General features: G+C 42.8%; 1 protein-coding gene across 2 annotated transcripts; it reads left to right on the top strand.

Annotated features, from left to right (window-relative positions):
• Positions 1-8374: 8374 nt before the first annotated feature.
• On the top strand, positions 8375-20312 carry LOC139752597 (glycoprotein-N-acetylgalactosamine 3-beta-galactosyltransferase 1-like). Of its 2 annotated transcripts, none has more exons than XM_071668353.1 (8): positions 8375-8479; positions 9001-9244; positions 10879-11016; positions 11477-11615; positions 12265-12380; positions 12582-12692; positions 18894-19057; positions 19782-20312. In XM_071668353.1, the coding sequence occupies exons 2-8, from the start codon at positions 9076-9078 to the stop codon at positions 19953-19955; spliced, it is 1011 nt and encodes a 336-aa protein (XP_071524454.1). In that variant the 5' UTR covers positions 8375-8479; positions 9001-9075; the 3' UTR covers positions 19956-20312. The 2 variants fall into 2 exon arrangements, with proteins under 2 accessions (XP_071524454.1, XP_071524453.1); XM_071668352.1 differs by having other exon boundaries at positions 8381-8533.
• The last annotated feature ends 1012 nt before the right edge of the window (positions 20313-21324 follow it).

Below are 21324 nucleotides of genomic sequence, written 5' to 3'. Positions count from 1 at the left end.
GTTCTTAACGCTACCTCGCTATCGCGGGAAATGGCGAATAGTATAATATATATATATATATATATATATATATATATATATATATATATATATATATATATATATATATATATATTATGCTATCGCGGGAAATGGCGAATAGTATAATATATATATATATATATATATATATATATATATATATATATATATATATGTATATATATACACACACGTACATAATTCATACTGTCTGCCTTTATTCATTTCCATCGCCACCCCGCCACACATGAAAATAACAACCCCCTCCCCCCAAATGTGCGCGAGGTAGCGCTAGGAAAAGACAACAAAGGCCACTTTCGTTCTCACTCAGTCTTCAGCTGTCATGTAATAATGCACCGAAACCCCAGCTTCCTTTCCACATCCAGGTCCCACACAACTTTCCATGGTTTACCCCAGACGCTTCACATGCCCTGGTTCAATCCATTGACAGCACGTCGGCCCCGGTATACCACATCGTTCCAATTCACTCTATTCCTTGCACGCCTTTCACCCTCCTGTATGTTCAGGCCCCGATCACTCAAAATCTTTTTCACTCCATCTTTCCACCTCCAGTTTGGTCTCCCACTTCTCCTCGTTCTCTCCTCCTCTGACAGATATATCCTCTTGGTCAATCTTTCCTCACTTGTTCTTTCTATGTGACCAAACCATTTCAAAACACCCTCTTCTGCTATCTCAACCACACTGTTTTTATTGCCATACATCTTTCTTACCCTATCATTACTTACTCAAACCACCTCACACCACATATTGTCCTCAAACATCTCATTTCCAGTACATCCACCCTCCTCCGCACAACTCTATCCATAGCCCACGCCTCGCAACCATATAACATTGTTGGAACCACTTTTCCTTCAAACATACCCATTTTTGCTTTCCGAGATAACGTCCTCGACTTCCACACATTCTTCAACGCTCCCAGAACTTTCGCCCCCCTCCCCCACCTTGATTCACTTCCGCTTCCATGGTTCCATCCGCTGCCAAATCCACTCCCAGATATCTAAAACACTTCACTTCCTTCAGTTTTTCTCCATTCAAACTTACCTCCCAATTGACTTGACCCTCAACCCTACTGTACCTAATAACCTTGCTCTTATTCACATTTACTCTCAGCTTTCTTCTTTCACACACTTTACCAAACTCAGTCACCAGCATCTGCAGTTTCTCGCATGAATCAGCCACCAGCGCTGTATCATCCGCAAACAACAAATGACTCCTTCCCACGCTCTCTCATCCACAATAGACTTCATACTTGCCCCCTTTTCCAAAATTCTTGCATTCACCTCCCTAACAACCCCATCCATAAACAAGTTAAACAACCATGGAGACATCACACACCCCTGCCGCAAACCTACATTCACTGAGAACCAATCACTTTCCTCTCTTCCTACACGTACACATGCCTTACTTCCTAAATAAAAACTTTTCACTTCTTCTAACAGCTTGCCTCCCACACCATATATTCTTAATACTTTCCACAGAGCGTCTCTATCAACTCTATCATATACCTTCTCCAGATCCATAAATGTTACATACAAATCTATTTGATTTTCTAAGTATTTCTCACATACATTCTTCAAAGCAAACACCTGATCCACACATTCTCTACCACTTCTGAAACCACACTGCTCTTCCCCAATCTGATGCTCTGTATATGCCTTCACCCTCTCAATCAATACCCTCCCATATAATTTACCAGGAATACTCAACAAACTTATACCTCTGTAATTTGAGCACTCACTTTTATCCCCTTTGCCTTTGTACAATAGCACTATGCAAGCATTCCGCCAATCCTCACGCACCTCACCATGAATCATACATACATTAAATAACCTTACCAACCAGTCAACAATACAATCATCCCCTTTTTTAATAAATTCCACTGCAATACCATCCAAACCCGCTGCCTTGCCGGCTTTCATCTTCCGCAAAGCTTTTACTACCTCTCCCCTGTTTACCAAATCATTTTCCCTAACCCTCTCACTTTGCACGCCACCTCGACCAAAACACCCTATATCTGCCACTCTGTCATCAAACACCTTCAACAAACCTTCAAAATACTCACTCCATCTCCCTCTCACATCACCACTACTTCCTGGAGCTACCTCGCTGACGCGAGAAACAGCGATTAGTTATGATGAAAAAAGATATTGCAAGAGGTTACAGTAGTGCGCGTGATCTAGTATATGCCAGAAAAAAAAAACCCAGGAAAATGAAAAACGTTAAATTCCAAAGTGCACTTTAGTGTAATGATCACATCGTCAGGGGAGATACAAGAATGAAGCAGACGTGGAACAGTCAGTTGTTATACGAGGAAGAGATGGAACTAAAACGCCACTGGTAAACAAGCGTTACCGGGTGGTGGTGTTCGGGTTGGTGTGTTCAGGTCTATCCACATACTTGTCATAAAATTTTTCTTGTGTTGACTATGAAGGGAACTATTTACAACTTTTGCCTACAATAAAGCTATCCAATTTGTATAAACCTTTACTAATATTAATGTTACAATTCTTTGTGTAATGATAATAAAGGATTCAATGGTATTTCTCGTAAAGGAGTTACAGTTATTATAATAACAGGACGGAACAGGCTAGGAGATAAGAAGTGTGCGTGTGTGTGTGTGTAAAAACATTGACTGCAGTGAGGTCTGTCGCTAGGGTTATGAACCACCATACCTCACTCCCGCATCGAGAGATTACTGATTAAGGATATTCTTGTGAAATTAGTTTGTAGTAAATGAAACTTTAGATCGCAAGAATAATGAAAGAGACAATTAATGTGACAACGAACAGTAATGTATCGAGTGTGGAAAAATGACAAAGTGAATTAGTACTAGAGTAATCAACCGAGGAAACTGAAATATTGCCTTGGTAATACAACAAATGGCATCCTCTATTACGTAGAACAAAAATGAGAGAGTCAGTGAGTATCCACCCACCCTGGAGAGAGTCTGCGCAGCCCGGTAGGGGCATAACATTAACATCTACTATCATCTCAGTAAGTCATACCTCGCTCCGTTGCACAGGTTGTCTTTATAAAGTGTGTAAGGCTCGTCCCCTTGTAAGGGTAACGAGACAATGACATATCTGCAAGAGACACTGATAACTTCAATTGCAACAGGGCACCAGTTAGTGTCGAGCTGTGCACCAGTACGGGTCAAACAATAGTAGGGGCAGAGTGTCAGCAGAAGGGGCCGTGCGCAAGCCTGGTCCCCAAGAGAATCTTAGCAATGTGTGTACGAAAACAGTGAGCTGTACCAAGGACTTACGTTGGGTGCACCGCGCTGCATGTGAATTAGTGCACGCACAGGCTGACTTGACTCGGGAAACGTTGGCGGTCGCTAAACAAGGACTCCCGCACGCCCGGATCCCCGTGTACTTAGGACAGAATTGACCGGAGGACATGTGTAACCAGTTGATGCTCCCTTAAGTGAACTTTTTCCACTAGTGTCTAAGCAGAGCCGTCAGTCAGTATCATCCTCTGCGGCAGGAATTACTGTGTATTGCTTGTTTGGAAGTGTTTAAGTTCATTCAATAAACTTCCCTTACACTTGTGAATTCCCCTTTTCAGTTATTACTAACAGGTGTGTTACAATGCCTGCCACATTGTTTCTACAAATGGTATTAGGATTAGATATCAAGTGTAAGAATATTCGCGGCCAGGAAAGTGAGTGGTCACAGTATGCATGGCAGTCCATTGGCCTAGTTGCGTTATTAATGTTCTCAATAGGGGGTTATCTTAAACCATGGCTTATGAGCCCACATGGTAATCTTACTTTATCATCAATCATCAAGTAGCGGGAACAACTCCTTTATAAAGAGGTGAGTCAGTTGCTGTTCGCTGATGATACAGCGCTGGTTGCTGATTCAGGTGAGAAACTGCAGAAGCTGGTGACGAGTTTGGTAAAGTGTGTGAAAGAAGAAAGCTGAGAGCAAATGTGAGTAAGAGCAAGGTTATTAGGTTCAGTAGGATTGAGGAACAAGTAGATTGGGAGGTAAGTTTGAATGGAGAAAAACTGGAAGAAGTGAAGTGTTTTAGATATCTTGGAGTGGATTTGGCAGCGGATGGAACCATGGAAGCGGAAGTGAATCACAGGGTGGGGGATGGGGCGAAGGTTCTGGGAGCGTTGAAGAATGTGTGGAAGGCGATACCGTTATCTCGGAAAGCAAAAATGGGTATGGTTGAAGGAATAGTGGTTCCATCAATGTTATATGGCTGCGAGGCATGGGCGATAGATAGGGTTGTGTGGAGGAGGATGGATGTGTTAGGAATGAGATGTGTAAGGACAATATGTGGTGTGAGGTGGTTTGATCGAGTAAGTAATGAAAGGGTAAAAGAGATGTGTGGTGATAAAAAGAGTGAGGTTGAGAGGGCAGAAGAGGGTGTTTTGAAATGGTTTGGTCACATGGAGAGAATGAGTGAGGAAAGATTGACAAAGAGAAAATGGGTCAGAGGTGGAGGGAACGAGAAGTGGAAGGATGGAGTGAAAAAGATTTTGAGCGATCGGGGCCAGAACATACGGGAGTGTGAAAGGCGTGCAAGGAATAGAGTGAAATGGAACGATGTGGTATACAGGGGTCGATGTGCTGTCAATGGATTGAACCAGGGCATTTGAAGCATCTGAGGTAAACCATGGAAAGTTCTGTAGGGCCTGGATATATATATATATATATATATATATATATATATATATATATATATATATATATATATATATATATGATAGAGTTGATAGAGATGCTCTGTGGAAGGTATTAAGAATATATGGTGTGGGAGGCAAGTTGTTAGAAGCAGTGAAAAGTTTTTATCGAGGATGTAAGGCATGTGTACGTGTAGGAAGAGAGGAAAGTGATTGGTTCTCAGTGAATGTAGGTTTGCGGCAGGGGTGTGTGATGTCTCCATGGTTGTTTAATTTGTTTATGGATGGGGTTGTTAGGGAGGTAAATGCAAGAGTCCTGGAAAGAGGGGCAAGTATGAAGTCTGTTGGGGATGAGAGAGCTTGGGAAGTGAGTCAGTTGTTGTTCGCTGATGATACAGCGCTGGTGGCTGATTCATGTGAGAAACTGCAGAAGCTGGTGACTGAGTTTGGTAAAGTGTGTGGAAGAAGAAAGTTAAGAGTAAATGTGAATAAGAGCAAGGTTATTAGGTACAGTAGGGTTGAGGGTCAAGTCAATTGGGAGGTGAGTTTGAATGGAGAAAAACTGGAGGAAGTGAAGTGTTTTAGATATCTGGGAGTGGATCTGTCAGCGGATGGAACCATGGAAGCGGAAGTGGATCATAGGGTGGGGGAGGGGGCGAAAATTTTGGGAGCCTTGAAAAATGTGTGGAAGTCGAGAACATTATCTCGGAAAGCAAAAATGGGTATGTTTGAAGGAATGGTGGTTCCAACAATGTTGTATGGTTGCGAGGCGTGGGCTATGGATAGAGTTGTGCGCAGGAGGATGGATGTGCTGGAAATGAGATGTTTGAGGACAATGTGTGGTGTGAGGTGGTTTGATCGAGTAAGTAACGTAAGGGTAAGAGAGATGTGTGGAAATAAAAAGAGCGTGGTTGAGAGAGCAGAAGAGGGTGTTTTGAAATGGTTTGGGCACATGGAGAGAATGAGTGAGGAAAGATTGACCAAGAGGATATATGTGTCGGAGGTGGAGGGAACGAGGAGAAGAGGGAGACCAAATTGGAGGTGGAAAGATGGAGTGAAAAAGATTTTGTGTGATCGGGGCCTGAACATGCAGGAGGGTGAAAGGAGGGCAAGGAATAGAGTGAATTGGAGCGATGTGGTATACAGGGGTTGACGTGCTGTCAGTGGATTGAATCAAGGCATGTGAAGCGTCTGGGGTAAACCATGGAAAGCTGTGTAGGTATGTATATTTGCGTGTGTGGACGTGTGTATGTACGTGTGTATGGGGGTTGGGCCATTTCTTTCGTCTGTTTCCTCGCGCTACCTCGCAATCGCGGGAGACAGCGACAAAGTATAAAAAAAAAAAAAAAAAAAAAAAAAAAAATATATATATATATATATATATATATATATATAAAGAGTAAATATGAATAAGAGCAAGGTTATTAGGTGCAGTAGGGTTGAGGGTCAAGTCAATTGGGAGGTAAGTTTGAATGGATAAAAACTGGAGGAAGTAAAGTGTTTTAGATATCCGGGAGTGGATCTGGCAGCGGATGGAACCATGGAAGCGGAAGTGAATCATAGGGTGGGGGAAGGGGCGAAATGGTGTTTTGAAATGGTTTGGGCACATGGAGAGAATGAGTGAGGAAAGATTGACCAAGAGGATATATGTGTCGGAGGTGGAGGGAACGAGGAGAAGTGGGAGACCAAATTGGAGGTGGAAAGATGGAGTGAAAAAGATTTTGAGTGATCGGGGCCTGAACATGCAGGAGGGTGAAAGGCGGGCAAGGAATAGAGTGAATTGGATCGATGTGGTATACCGGGGTCGACTCAATGGATTGAATCAGGGCATGTGAAGCGTCTGGGGTAAACCATGGAAAGCTCTGTGGGGCCTGGATGTGGAAAGGGAGCTGTGGTTTTGGGCATTATTACATGACAGCTAGAGACTGAGTGTGAACGAATGGGGCCTTTGTTGTCTTTTCCTAGCGCTACCTCGCACACATGAGGGGGGAGGGAGATGTTATTCTATGTGTGGCGAGGTGGCGATGGGAATAAAGGCGGACAGTATGAATTATGTACATGTGTATATATGTATATGTCTGTGTGTGTATATATATGTGTTCATTGAGATGTATAGGTATGTATATTTGCTTGTGTGGACGTGTATGTATATACATGTGTATGGGGATGGGTTGGGCCATTTCTTTCGTCTGTTTCCTTGCGCTACTTCGCAAACGCGGGAGACAGTCACAAAGCAAAATAGATAAATAACTAATATATATATATATATATATATATATATATATATATATATATATATATATATATATATATATATATATATATATATATATATATATTAGGTTACGAGACTGGGGCAACACGAATGTGGAAGTCTCTCTAACACATAAACAATCATAAATAGTAATCACGCAAGCCAATGCTCGGCAACCATTTATCGACCAGCCCCATTTTGGTCTAATTTACGATGGTCAACAGTTTTTTTTTTAATATTCCCTTGTCATTGTGCTTGAATGCCGTTCTGTCATTTCCCAGCTGACAACTTGTTTACAGTTCTCGTGAGGGTGAGGCTCTGGCAACAGGTAAGGCACAGTGTCGGCTACCAAATCTCTCATGCACACAATTTCTTGCATCTTTCTTCCTGACGGTTGATATTCGTATTCGTGTTCCATCATCATCACTTTGCATCTGCAAGGGTTGAATTTCATCAACTGTGTATCAGACCAACTGTGTAAGTTGATGCAGTCTCTAGATGCGTCCCGACGTCCCAGTTACCTCCACCACTGGTCAAGACGTCGCCCACCCTCGACTGGCATAACGTCCTCTGTATTTACCATAATGGACGTCCCATCATTTTTTATGAGTTTATCAACGAGTGCTTCAACACAACACAACATCCGCCTCGCCGTTCATACCGGGGGAAGTGATGTGCTCGATACTCCCATGAGCCGTGGCATGGACTTCTATGTGAGGCTGAAGTTCGCACTCGTGTCTAGTAATCTCTGTTAGCTGTGGTACGTACCATCTCATACCTGACTGTTGTACTTCAGCTTAGAGGGTACCGTTTCGTACATGACTGTTGTACCTCAGCATGGAAGGTACCATCTCATACCTGACTGTTGTACTTCAGCATGGAAGGTACCATCTCATACCTGACTGTTGTACTTCAGCATGGAAGGTACCATCTCATACCTGACTGTTGTACTTCAGCATGGAAGGTACCATCTCATACCTGACTGTTGTACTTCAGCATGGAAGTTACCGTTTCGTACATGACTGTTGCACCTCAGCATGGAAGGTACCGTTCCGTAGATGACTACTGTATCTCAGCGTGGCAGGTACCGTTCCTTAAATGACCGTTGTGGCTCCGTTGCATAACTGTTGCATCTCAGTATGGTAAGTAAAGTCTCACACTTATCTCTTGCGCGTCTTCCGTTGAATTCCAAACTAAAACATAAAATAGTACAGTAGGATTCCACCAAGGCCCATCTCTGGAACTCCTCTTTTCACGCCCTTGACCGTATATCCAATGCTTAAATGGACTACATGGAGACCCTCGGCAACTCTACTGTACGATAAACTCGTGTGAACCGCTAGGGGTTGAGCATGACGCCTGCCAGATGCGCAGACGGACCCGTTTTTTATGCGTTACGCGCAGCACCCGGAACTACGCCGTGTAACGGTAGGTGGTCAGCGGGGGATGACTGGCGGTGACGGGAGAGACCTGAACAGTGGCGGCGAAGTCCTGGCGGTGCAGACAGAACAAGAGATGGAGCTGCTTTGATCATTGTGAATCCGATGGTGAACTGATTTTTTTATTTTTATACAAGCCCGTGATAGTGGAGTCTGATGATAGTGAGTTCTGACAGTGAATTCTTTTTTCTAAGTTTGATGTCATGTTGGAAATTGTTGATGGAGAAAAGAGATACGAAAATTAACGAAGATCAAAAGACTTGACAGTCATTAGCGTGAATTGTTCTAATGCCAGCTTATTCTGAGCACAAGTGAGGCATCGATTGTAAGTGTTATGAGCTGTGGAGGCAGGTAGTGGCAGACCTTAGCTGAAGCTATGATTCAAGTCTCGGTGTGTGGCGTAAATCAGAGACCATGAATTATCAAGGTTGGACAAAGCTGTCATGATGTTACTGCTTAACGATGTCCATGACTTCTTATTAGACTGATCATTGTGAAGGATTTGTCAGCAGAGGAGTTGGGTGGCGACTCCCGACCCTCGACTCCCGTTTTGCAATCAAATCTAGACTTTGCTCTGTTAACAGTTGTTATAAATTTGCTTTGGTGGTCTCATATGTTTCCGTTAACAGAGATGGTAGCGCTGTACTCGGTTATGGTCACTGTGGTGGGAGAACTGAGGGTGGCTGTGGGCGTGATCAGCTGAGATGGCCAGGCTCTATCGCCTGGCCACGAAGTCGCTGCAGCTGGCTGCCCTCCTCATCACCGTTTTCGTGACTGTTACCCTCCTGACTTCGACCAACGAGACGCAACCGGACTCGAGTAAATCTGATGTTAATTCAAACGACGCAGAAAGTCTTCATTTCCTCCCTCCACGTGAGTAAACATACAAATGTGTGAAATCAGACCTGCAAAAAGGATATATATATTACGTAAGAGAAGGTTTGGCACCTGTGAGAATAAGAAGCTTGAAAAAGTGACTGTAAGTGTCTGTCAGTGCAAGATTGTTGGTTGCGATGCTCAAGTGTGAGAGGTTAATGATATCTGTTATGGTTGCATAAGTGTTACATGATGATACACAAGATTAAGGATACTACTTGGAGAGACCTTGTAAAGCAGTAGAGAATGTAGATCCTGGGAGTGATGAGTGACTGGACCTGATGAGTGAGGGACGGAGTTGATAAGGGAGTAATGACAGTAGTGAAAGAATACATGGACTGTGTGCATCAGCAGGCATGAGTTTTGCAAATACATTACCTAAACACGAAGCTGTCCATAAATCCTGAAGGCTTCGAGGGGGGTGTGAGGTATATCGTGTATAGGGTGTGGCAGAAAAGGTACAGCATTGTGGAACAAAGATTTGAAATAGTTAATGGAAAAATGAAGAAAAGAGAGTTTAAAGGAAAGCTAAATCTGTCGAAAGAAAATAATAAGCAGGAGAAAAAAAGGTGCAGAATATAAAGTATATCGTGTAAGGAAGTGGTACTAATGAAGATCATAGTCTCGTGACGAATGAGATGTGTGTAAAGTGAAGATTGAAGAAGCGTTTTTATAGGTGTGGATGCCAATGTTTCACACTAACATACTGGGCGGGGATGAGGATGTGTGAGAATGATGTTGTTGATGTTGTATGTGCCGGATCCATCAAATTACAGTGGGAGTACGAATAGATAAGGATAGATAAGGAGATAGATAAATCATAGATTTAACGTGAATCGCATAAGACCCAGTGGATATATAAAATGTGATGGTCCGTCTAGACATACCGATCATCCATTTTGCTTTAGGTACTCACAAAGTGGTGCTGAGAACTGCCATGCTTTCATTACACACAAAGTGTTATCTATAAAGAAATGTGATGTGCAGAAATCGCATGAGTTTCGCATCAGTCATTCTTCTGATGTTCTTTTTGATAGAAGCATAACAATGGTCTATACAAGGCCGAACAAACCGCTGTTGACACACCATCATACACACTGCATGGGGTTTGAGGTAGCGCCACATTCGTGCTTACGCGGCCGTAAAAACACACGGATGCACGTGTTAGATGAACTATCTGATGAGTGCGTATTGTAGGAGGAGGCGGGTGTGGGTGTCAGCTGAGTATGTGGTGTAGGAGCTGGTAGGCCGGTGTAAGTGTACAATAAGAATATATTGCAGGGGCAAGTGGATGTAGTTGTCTGATGAGAGTGCATTGCAGGAGGAAGTGATTGTTGGTGTCTTATAGGTGTGTACTGCAGAAGGTTTGAGTAGGTGGGTGTATCTGATGAGCATGTATTACAAGAGGAGGTGGGTGTAGGTGGCAGAGGAGAGAGCGTGTTGCAGGAGGTGGGTGTAGGTGTCAGATGAGAGCAAGTTGCAGGGGGTGGGTGTAGGTGTCACATGAGAGCTTGTTGCAGGAGACGGGTGAAGGTGTCACATGAGAGCGTGTTGCAGGGGTTGGGTGTAGGTGTCACATAAGAGAGTGTTGCAGGAGGTAGATGTAGGTGTCTAATGAGGGTGTATTGCAGGAGGAGGTGACGAAGGCGGAGGGCGGGTGTTATGCTGGGTGCTGACGTCACCGGAGCGTCACCACTTGAGGGCCTGGCCAGTGAAGCAGACTTGGGCTTCTCACTGTGACCATCACGTTTTCATGAGCACACGAGCAGGTGAGGTGCCTCATCACGCCCTGCCAATAACACCAGTGCAGGTGGTTGCCATGTTTCTAGTTTTAGGTATTAGTTATGATTATGTAAAACTGCATAACCTTTTATAAAGTTATTAGTTTCTATGCCATAATGGATCCATACGTACTTATGCAAGTTTTTTCTCACTCCATGGGGCTCAGTAAGCCGGCTGGAGCAGGCAATAGATCTCCATTGGAGCAGAAAGGCTGCTGCAGGGCGAGGTTCCTCAACGTCCGTCAGTTGCCCGTAACTTATCTTTTTTTGCAGAAAGTCATTATTCGTTCGTACCTGGGCGCATCCATTCCCATACATCCTTCTCTTCTCGCAGTCTGGCCACAGGCAGGCGGTGACCTTGCACACAATATACACAATGTATACATAAAAACACGTATCATCTTTCCAGAATTTAAATCACACGCGCCACTTACTGTCTCTCCCACAGACGAGAAACTGGGTGCTGTTAGGCTGCAAGTTTCCGAAGGCTACGAGCTCCTGTGGGGCAAGACTAAGGCTGCCTTACAGTACCTCTACCACCACCACCTCCACCATGCTGAGTGGTTCCTCAAGGCCGATGATGATACGTGAGTCATGTTGAAAGTGAGCGAGGTAGAATCCCTCGTGTTGGACGTTTCTACCTTGTGCCAGCCTGTGGGGCACTGGTCATATGTCCACCACTTTTGTGGAATCAGTGTCTTGAACGCACTCATGCCACATAATTCTGATGAGAATGATTTCTTTGATAATAGGAAGAAGGACAAGATAATTCTGGTATCTTTGTTACGATTCAATACCATCATATCTTCTACATTTGCTGTTTACCTTTATGTTTCATGCTATCACATTCTTCCAGCACAGACGGCAGCTAAGTGACTCACTAAATTTCTGCATGCACCAGAAACAGTGTGGCAATAAAGGTTGTTTTGCAGCTAAGGGGGCTATAGCCCTATCATTGACCAATATGAGGAGTTTACACTAAAGGGGAGTGTATGAGTTTATCAGTGACTCCTGTTAGGAGTATTAGGCAGTATAGACCTATCATTTACCGCTGTGGGGAATAAACTGAATTACTGATACCTATGTAGGATTAAGCACTATCACTAAATGACCTACGTATTAAAGTAGGGGACAGTAATCCAACTAGTAAAGTGATTTGTTAAGTAGGGTAGGGGGATGAACCTGAAAGAGTAAGGCTATAATAGAATGTACAGTGGCCTGTATGTTGTGTTGTAGGTTCGTGGTGGTGGAGAACCTGCGGTACATGTTGCAGCCATATGACCCCAGACTTCCTCTATACTTCGGGAAGAAGTTCAAATCGGCGAACATCTCACAAGGCTTCATGGGAGGAGGTGAGAGACAATCAAACTCTGTGAAGGAGATGAAATGATAAGAGAAAGAAAAACAAAGAGGGAAGAAAGAGGGCACGAGTGAAAAATCACGAGAAAAGCAAAATAAGAGAGAGAGAGAGAGAGAGAGAGAGAGAGAGAGAGAGAGAGAGAGAGTGTGTGTGTGTGTGTGTGAACAGCCTCTTCATTAACGCATTGCTGCAGGAGCGGGATATGTGCTGAGTCGAGAGGCAGTGAGGCGGGTGGTGGAGCAGGGATTCACCAACTCGACCTTGTGCACCGCCGGCCACCGAGGCAGAGAGGACCTCCAGCTGGGTGAGTCACGCAGTTTTTCGTCTTCAGGAGCATCTAGCGGGTCCAAGCCTCCGACTAGTTACTTGAAAATAATGTACAACGCTAGAGAAGTTAAAAACATTCATTAGGATTAGGATATACTGGGATTACACTGTACATCATGAAGGTTTCCCATTCATTTTCATAATATTTTATATTTTTGACGATTATGAATATTCTTGATCGAAGGACAGTACTACTTCTTGAATACAAGAAAATGCACACTGCAATATCAGGGGATGAATAACAGCCGTTAGTTGGATCTACTATGAAAGCTCTGCTGATAATGACTGTGCTGCCTGTGAGGAGGGCTTAGATAGTAGACTACTGGCTACTTCTTTGATCCCTGCTCATTCAAGATATATCCCTCTACCCACGTCTCTCCCAGGCGCAAAACTGTGGGCAGCAGGTTGTAAACAGGAGCCGGTCAGGGATGTGCTGGCATGCCTTCCCGACTTCGGAGTGTTAGGGTAGTGCTCACACCATCTTACGCCCTCTGTATAAGAATTGCTGGTCTTGGTATATCAGATTAGAATTACGCTATCATGCTACTTTCAGCATTAAGTATATATGCAACATCTACCCGTCCTACTAAATTTGACTTCCTATCTTCACACTATCTCCGCTACCCTCTTTTTTCTCACTATGAATCTTTAAACACAAACATGGATGAATTCAACAGGAACTTGGTTCCTGGCTTCCTGGCGTGCAAAGAATTTCCTGAGTCCTACCTGAGTCTGTTGCCAAGGAGAGGGTGGATGTAGGCAACAGCAGTATCTGTCATTCCCAAGGCTCTCACCTCTTTCATGATGACCTGACTCTTTCCATTCATTTCACCTGCGATCCAGGTCCTTCTACTGATATTTCTTCTACATCTCTGAATCTTTCATTCACGATTCTGCTTCCAAAGAAAGAGTCTGCGGTCATTCCAACACCAACAGCCCTGTTGCACGCCTTATACGTCTTGAATGTCCAGACATTAGCTCATCTGGATTTAGGTTTTTCTCCCATTTCCACTGTCTTTCTCTGTTTCACCTACGCCCTTCCAAGTTTACAAACTTTAATTTTTCTTCTACGGTAGAAAATCCTGCCACAAGGTTGTGACGTTCACTCATCCTCAAACTGAGGTCTCCTATCTAGATTTTAACGTACACCATAAGAAATGTTTGCAATCCTCCCACACAGACTGTGGAGCAAGAGGTCGAAGACCTCATACTTTCCATTCTTGTTGATCTAGAGTAAATTATCAATAGCTCCATTCATATTCCACACTTGTGCGGCCAGTTCCTCAAACTCCTGGGTCTATTTTTCACTTCCAATCCTTCACGTTATAGTTGTACAATCTCGTCTTCGATTAGTCATTATCACGCAGTTCTTTATATTCCTTTATAATTGCAAACTCTTCCCTCCTAGAGAAGATTACTGTCTGTCATCAGGTGATGCTTCTATCTCTGTTGCAGGAAGTATTTCTTCTTCCACTTTGTCGTTCAACCATATCTGTTCTGAGGCCTCTTGGGCAAAGGACCAAGTTTATTGGATCTGGAAAAGGTCTTTCTCTGGATCGCATTCAATTTTCTTGTCCTACCAGAATCATAGCAGGTATGTCATTCGTCAGAAGTGTTTCTCTATCGCGGGAAGAATGATAACCCATCCTCTCTTCTACCACTGAAGCGTCTTCGTCGTTTTTTGAAGGACTGTGTTTCTGAGGTTGTGCCCGTGCTCTCCTGTCTGTTACGTTTCTCTTTAAAAACCAAGTTTTTGTACTTGGAAGCTTTCACTAGAAAAGCCTTTTGCCCCTTGCAGTCATAGTATCATCTTGTTTCTCTGGCTTTTACTATTTCCAAAATGTCATCTCTCCTTTCATTATGTATCTTGAATCCCTCCTATGCAGATTCCCGTTTTGCAGTTGATATAACAAAAGGATTTGAAAGGCTGTGGCATCAGGGTCTGATCTACAAGTCCTCCTCTTTTGCCTCTCCACCTCTACTCTGTTCTCTGACTCCTAACTTTCTCTCTGGTCGGTCTGACTCCATAATTGTTGATGGATCAACCTCTCCCTTCTTCTCTATCTGCAGTGGTGTCCCTCAGAGTACTGTCCTGCCTCCTACAATCTTTCCGTTCTTTCAAATTCTCGTCATCTTCTCTTGCTCGATTCGTTTCTCTTGGTCACAAATGCCCCCACAACTTCAAATTTGGAAAGCATTGGCAAGTGGGATATATGTAACCTAATCTAGCTGAGTGCCTCTAAAATCCAACTTCTCAGTTCTTTCTCTAAAATCATCTTACAATTTCCTCATCTTCCTTGATGGTTCTGTGACCCCATTACTGAACTCGATATTCAGATCTGTAAAGTCCTTGGATTTTTAGAAAATATATAAATTCCTTAGAGTGATATACGTAGAACGTTGCCCAAATGCTTCTTATAAGACATAATATCAGGTTTCGTGGATAGCAACGTAAACAGCGCTCTAGTCAACTCACAACTATTTCCTTTTTTTTTTTTCTTGCATACAGCGACACACATGGGGTGGACAGAATGACACTGCAGTTTCGAGTGAAAGGAAAATAGATTAAGAAAAGGAATGAAGAGAATAATCAGAGCTCCAGCGGTGTGTGTGGCTCTAAAAGGTTATTTTTATTTATATTTTATATTTATTATACTTTGTCGCTGTCTCCCGCGTTTGCGAGGTAGCGCAAGGAAACAGACGAAAGAAATGGCCCAACCCCCCCCATACACATGTATATACATACGTCCACACACGCAAATATACATACCTACACAGCTTTCCATAGCTTACCCCAGACGCTTCACATGGGGTAAGCTATGGAAAGCTGTGTAGGTATGTATAGAGGTATGTATAGTATGTATAGTAGAAAGTTTATATGGAGAGGGTAAGATGAAAGTTAAAAAGGTCCACAGCTCCGTTGGTCGCGGGAAGGAGGTGGACCTAGCGGTCAATCCTCGTGTGACTCTGGAATGAAGCAACCAGAAACAAGTCACAGGCCTAGGCCGTAGTGGCAGGGACACAGGTAACCAGCTAACGAGAACATTGACCAAAATTATACCCGTAGAATAGGGAGAGGGCAGCACACCACGGCGAATTGAGAGGGATGGTTACAGAAAAATGGTGCACCAAGAAGCAAAAAGACGAAAGTCTTTTGAATCCACTCTGGCTCACAAGGAGATCGAGGACGGACCACCTTTTGTATATGAGCAGTACTCCAGGCTGGGGCTAATAACATCCCTGTAAAAGAAGAAACAGCTTCTGAAATAAGGCATAATCACGGCACCTAGCCAAGACCCCCATCTATGGGAAACAGGATTTGCAATGTTGATAATGTGGGGTTTTCCAGGATAGGGTGGAGGTTATAGTTATGCCCAGTACGTTTATGACATTGTTGGGATGAATTGTGGTGTTATGATATTGAACAGAGAGGGGAAAAGAGTGACATTTAGAAAGAGATGTATGTAGAAATTATAATTTAGCACTCTTGAATTCAATCAGGCTTTTGCTACCCCATTCCGAGCTATTGCACATATCCGAATCGAGAAGGAAGATGTGATCGTTACGAGAAAGAGATCGAGGTTTAGGGTGAAGAGGGGAGGAGAAATGAGCTATGCAGAATGGAATCAACAGCGTTAACATCGTGTACTGGGTTAGATGTTGAGAGAAGTTCATTAATGGAGACCTCTGAGTGACACGACCGTTGGAAGGATAAGGACTGGTAAGTCACTTCATCAGTGACAAACAGCAATGGACTTGGAATATATTAATCATTTCTGGTCTTTAAACTTTATCAAAGACAAACTAGAACAAATACAAACTAGAGATTAAAAACTCACCCCATCACTCAGAAGCAAATCTGCTTAAGATAAGGTCAGAGATTGAAGACTACTTTCTCTCAAAAATGAAGACGTATACTTCCAAGAAATCTAAGAGCTCTGAAAATGTTATATAATGTTGACAAAATAATTCATGACATTTTCTTCGCGTTAGACAGATACACAATGACCAGAAATAACGGCATAAAGTTTAGAATGTTACAAAACCTTGCCAAATCTTTACATATAGGAATCATAGGAATGAATAAATGAATATATATATAAATATATATATATATATATATATATATATATATATATATATATATATATATATATATATATATTTATTTATCTATTTATTTATTTATCTATTTTTTATTTAGTATACTTTGTTGCTGTCTCCCGCGTTAGCGAGGTAGCTCAAAGAAACAGACGAAAGAATGGCCCAACCCACCCACATACACGTGTATATACATACACGTCCACACACGCACATATACATACCTATACATCTCAACGTATACATATATATACACACACAGACATATACATAAATACACATATACGCAATTCTTACTGTCAGCCCTCATTCATTTCCGTCGCCACCCCGCCACACATGAAATGACAACCCCCTTCCCTGCATGCGCGCAAGGTAGCACTAGGAAGACAACAAAGGCCTCATTCGTTCACACTTAGTCTCTAGCTGTTATGTATAATGCACCGAAACCACAGCTCCCTTTTCACATCCAGGCCCCACAGAACTTTCCATGGTTTACCCCGGACGCTCCACATGCCCTGGTTCAATCCATTGATAGCACGTCGACCCCGGTATACCACATCGTTCCAATTCACTCTATTCCTTGCACGCCTTTCACCCTCCTGCTTGTTCAGGCCCCGATCACTCAAAATCCTTTTCACTCCATCTTTCTACTTCCAATATGGTCTCCCACTTCTCATCGCTCCCTCCACCTCTGACACATGTATCCTCTTGGTCAATCTTTCCTCACTTTTTAAACAAAAGATTTGTGTAATATCGGAGTTAATTCACGCAAGATGTTGCCAGAACATTTAGATCACGACTAAACAAACACTTGAATGATAATAATTATCATCGGACAATCTTGTTTAAGAAGCACTAAATATACAACTGTATCTTAAGTTTTAGCTTCACACTGAGCCTTTTCCTTTGCTCATCCAGCAGCTAGAGCTAGATCAGGATGTGTGTTTCATTCTCGTTTTCTTTGTAGATTTGAGCCTTCTCAGATCATTCAGCACCTAAAACTGGATCTGAATGCGTTTTCCATTCACACTTTTCCCGTCACTTTCATATCAGCTATGTTCTTTCCACAAATACATGGTTCTCCATGATAACTATTTTCCTGCCAGCTGATGCGCCCGAGGGAGGTGGTGGGTGGGATGAAAGTTGTGCTTTACGATCCTGTTTCCATTCAAATCGATTAGGAATGTAGGATCCTGTTACTGCCAGCCAGCATATAACTTCATCATAGTGCATCAAGCAGTCCCTTCCATGTGTGGTAAATACTCTCTCTACAACCATTCAATTTAAAACCCAGTTTACAGAAGAAAAAAAAACTAAAATTGCCTCTCAGAAAGCTGAAGTCGCTTTCAGATGACGAAAATTATTTCATGTGAATAGTAACTCCCTAAGGATGTATTTGTCCTTGTATGGAGTATTGCTCTTACAACTAGGGAGGTTCTAAGCCTACATACTTGACAGAATCAATTCCAAGGCATCCGGACTCGACTCTTCTCTTCCAATATCACTTTAAAACTCGACTTCTTGCTCTACGCCACAGCTTTATTTTTCTCTCCCTCTTCTGCAGATATTACTCTTGTTTCTGGTCTGGAGAAATAGCTGCATGTGTACTCCCCGCTATTAGCTAATCTATATCATACTCAGTAAGCCTCTACATGACATGGCAACTGTGTGGCCGTTGGCAATTAAAGGTTGGGTCTTTATGATGTCTTTTTCTTTCCTTACTCTGCTAATGTTTGGATTGATTACCTTAACATATCTTTCTTAACAACTACAACCGGCCACTTTTTAAAAGACAGGTCTTATATTTCTTCCGTAACTCTTAGATTATTCTACCTATTCTAACTTTAACTTTTTGTTGTCCTAACTATATATTCTATTCAAGACCTGATCTCGAAGAGGACTTTCCTTCGTGACCTGAGCCTTCGACGGAGGAGAAAAAGAAATCCTGTGCAATCCTTTACTCTAAAGTTCGAGGTGCCCGTTACTCTTACTGAGACTCGGGAGCGTTGATATGATTGTTGCTAGAAATACCACAGTATGACTGCGACTTTGTATAATGAATGTGGGTCTCTCTTAGGGGCTTGTTTGGCGGCGGTGGGCGTGATGGCTGCGGATTCTCGCGACCACCTGGGTAGGGACAGGTTCCTCTCCTTCACACCGGAGACGCTGCTGTCTCCCGGCGGGGTTACAGCTAAAGGCCACGCCTGGTTCTGGAACCTCGTCTACTACCCCACGAGAGAGGTGAGATCTATATATCTTGTTCATGGTGTGGCTAGAGAGGTGGGTAAGATATATCTTGGTTCACAGTTTGGCGAGAGAAGTAAGACCTATGTCTTGGCTCATGGTGTGGTTAGAGCGCTGGGTCTCATATCTTGGTTAATGGTGAGGCTAGAGAACTGAGTTGTACATCTTGGTTCATTGCATGGCTAGAGAAATGTGTCCTATATCTTGATTCATGGTGTAGCCACAGGGCTGCGTCTTATATCTTGGTTCATGATGAGGCTGGGTATTGGTGACAGTGTGGTAGGTAATTACTGAATCTTTTAACTATAGATTTTGGAGACATGGAGCGTCTGTTGAACAAACGCACACCAACATTCTTCATCATTATAAGAGAGAGATTCACATGACAGCCGTAACACATTTATGATAATGCACTGGTTGGTGCACCCCCTAGACATACACAAAATCATATACATATACATATACATATAGGAGATGAAGTAGAGGACTTTCCTATACTATCCATAAAATGAAGCATAAAAAAGGAAATAATCAAAATGGAAATGAGATTTGACAGGGACTTAATGATATTATTCAGTAATGACAGACAAACAGGTTTGAAGAAATCAACGGCTGAATCCTTACTTTATGATAAACCGTGTATGCACTGAAATGATTCCTGATGATCTGTGATCTCTCTCCCAGTCGTCAGAGGTGTGAGTTAGTTCTAATACCTCCTCAGGGTCCAGGGTGCTGCTCCGATACCGCGGTCACCTTCCACTACGTGAGCCCAACCATGATGCGCTCTTTACACTACTTACTGTACACGCTTCGCCTGGCCAGCCCCAGTGACCCTCCACCTCCCAGACCTCCGGATGATGCAGCCAGCGTAAACAAACAGGAGAAGACGTCTTAAATTGCTAACTATAGGGAGCTTAGAAGACCTGGAACCTCTCTTGGTGGTTCCAATGGTATTATTACATGTGATGAGACTATAAACATATAGGAAGCTTACATTACACGTGAACATTATAGCCTTACATTACATCCAAAATCTGCCATGTCCTGAGTTACACCTGAAACGTGATGCAGGACTTTTGCAGGGTCTTATGTGAAAATTGCTTTATTTGAATTATGAATCTTGAATAAGATACTTTGATCTTCCATGTAAATATCTTTCTATATTTCTCTGTATAGTGTTGATAATGTACCTCGCTAACGCGGGAAATGGCGAATAGTAGAAAAAAAGATATATATATATATATATATATATATATATATATATATATATATATATATATATATATATATATATATATATATATATATATATATATTTTTTTTTTTTTTTTATACTTTGTCGCTGTCTCCCACGTTTGCGAGGTAGCGCAAGGAAACAGACGAAAGAAATGGGCCCACCCCCCCCCCCCATACACATGTACATACACACGTCCACACACGCAAATATACATACCTACACAGCTTTCCATGGTTTACCCCAGACGCTTCACATGCCTTGATTCAATCCACTGACAGCACGTCAACCCCTGTATACCACATCGCTCCAATTCACTCTATTCCTTGCCCTCCTTTCACCCTCCTGCATGTTCAGGCCCCGATCACACAAAATCTTTTTCACTCCATCTTTCCACCTCCAAATTTGGTCTCCCTCTTCTCCTCGTTCCCTCCACCTCCGACACATATATCCTCTTGGTCAATCTTTCCTCACTCATTCTCTCCATGTGCCCAAACCATTTCAAAACACCCTCTTCTGCTCTCTCAACCACGCTCTTTTTATTTCCACACATCTCTCTTACCCTTACGTTACTTACTCGATCAAACCACCTCACACCACACATTTTCCTCAAACATCTCATTTCCAGCACATCCATCCTCCTGCGCACATCTCTATCCATAGCCCACGCCTCGCAACCATACAACATTGTTGGAACCACTATTCCTTCAAACATACCCATTTTTGCTTTCCGAGATAATGTTCTCGACTTCCACACATTTTTCAAGGCTCCCAATATTTTCGCCCCCTCCCCCACCCTATGATCCACTTCCGCTTCCATAGTTCCATCCGCTGGCAGATCCACTCCCAGATATCTAAAACACTTCACTTCCTCCAGTTTTTCTCCATTCAAACTCACCTCCCAATTGACTTGACCCTCACCCCTACTGTACCTAATAACCTTGCTCTTATTCACATTTACTCTTAACTTTCTTCTTCCACACACTTTACCAAACTCAGTCACCAGCTTCTGCAGTTTCTCACATGAATC

This window comes from Panulirus ornatus, chromosome 13 (genome assembly GCF_036320965.1).
Source record: "Panulirus ornatus isolate Po-2019 chromosome 13, ASM3632096v1, whole genome shotgun sequence".
Taxonomy (NCBI): Eukaryota; Metazoa; Arthropoda; class Malacostraca; order Decapoda; family Palinuridae; genus Panulirus; species Panulirus ornatus.
This window is presented reverse-complemented; position numbering and strand designations above follow the sequence as displayed.

Excerpts from the sequence above, each read along its gene's own strand:
- LOC139752597 (XM_071668353.1), top strand. The coding sequence starts at position 9,076 with ATGGCCAGGCTCTATCGCCTGGCCACGAAGTCGCTGCAGCTGGCTGCC. Across the intron at positions 12,693-18,893 it reads CAGAGAGGACCTCCAGCTGG|GGGCTTGTTTGGCGGCGGTG; the intron begins GTGAGTCACGCA and ends GGTCTCTCTTAG. Across the intron at positions 19,058-19,781 it reads TCTACTACCCCACGAGAGAG|GGTCCAGGGTGCTGCTCCGA; the intron begins GTGAGATCTATA and ends ATACCTCCTCAG.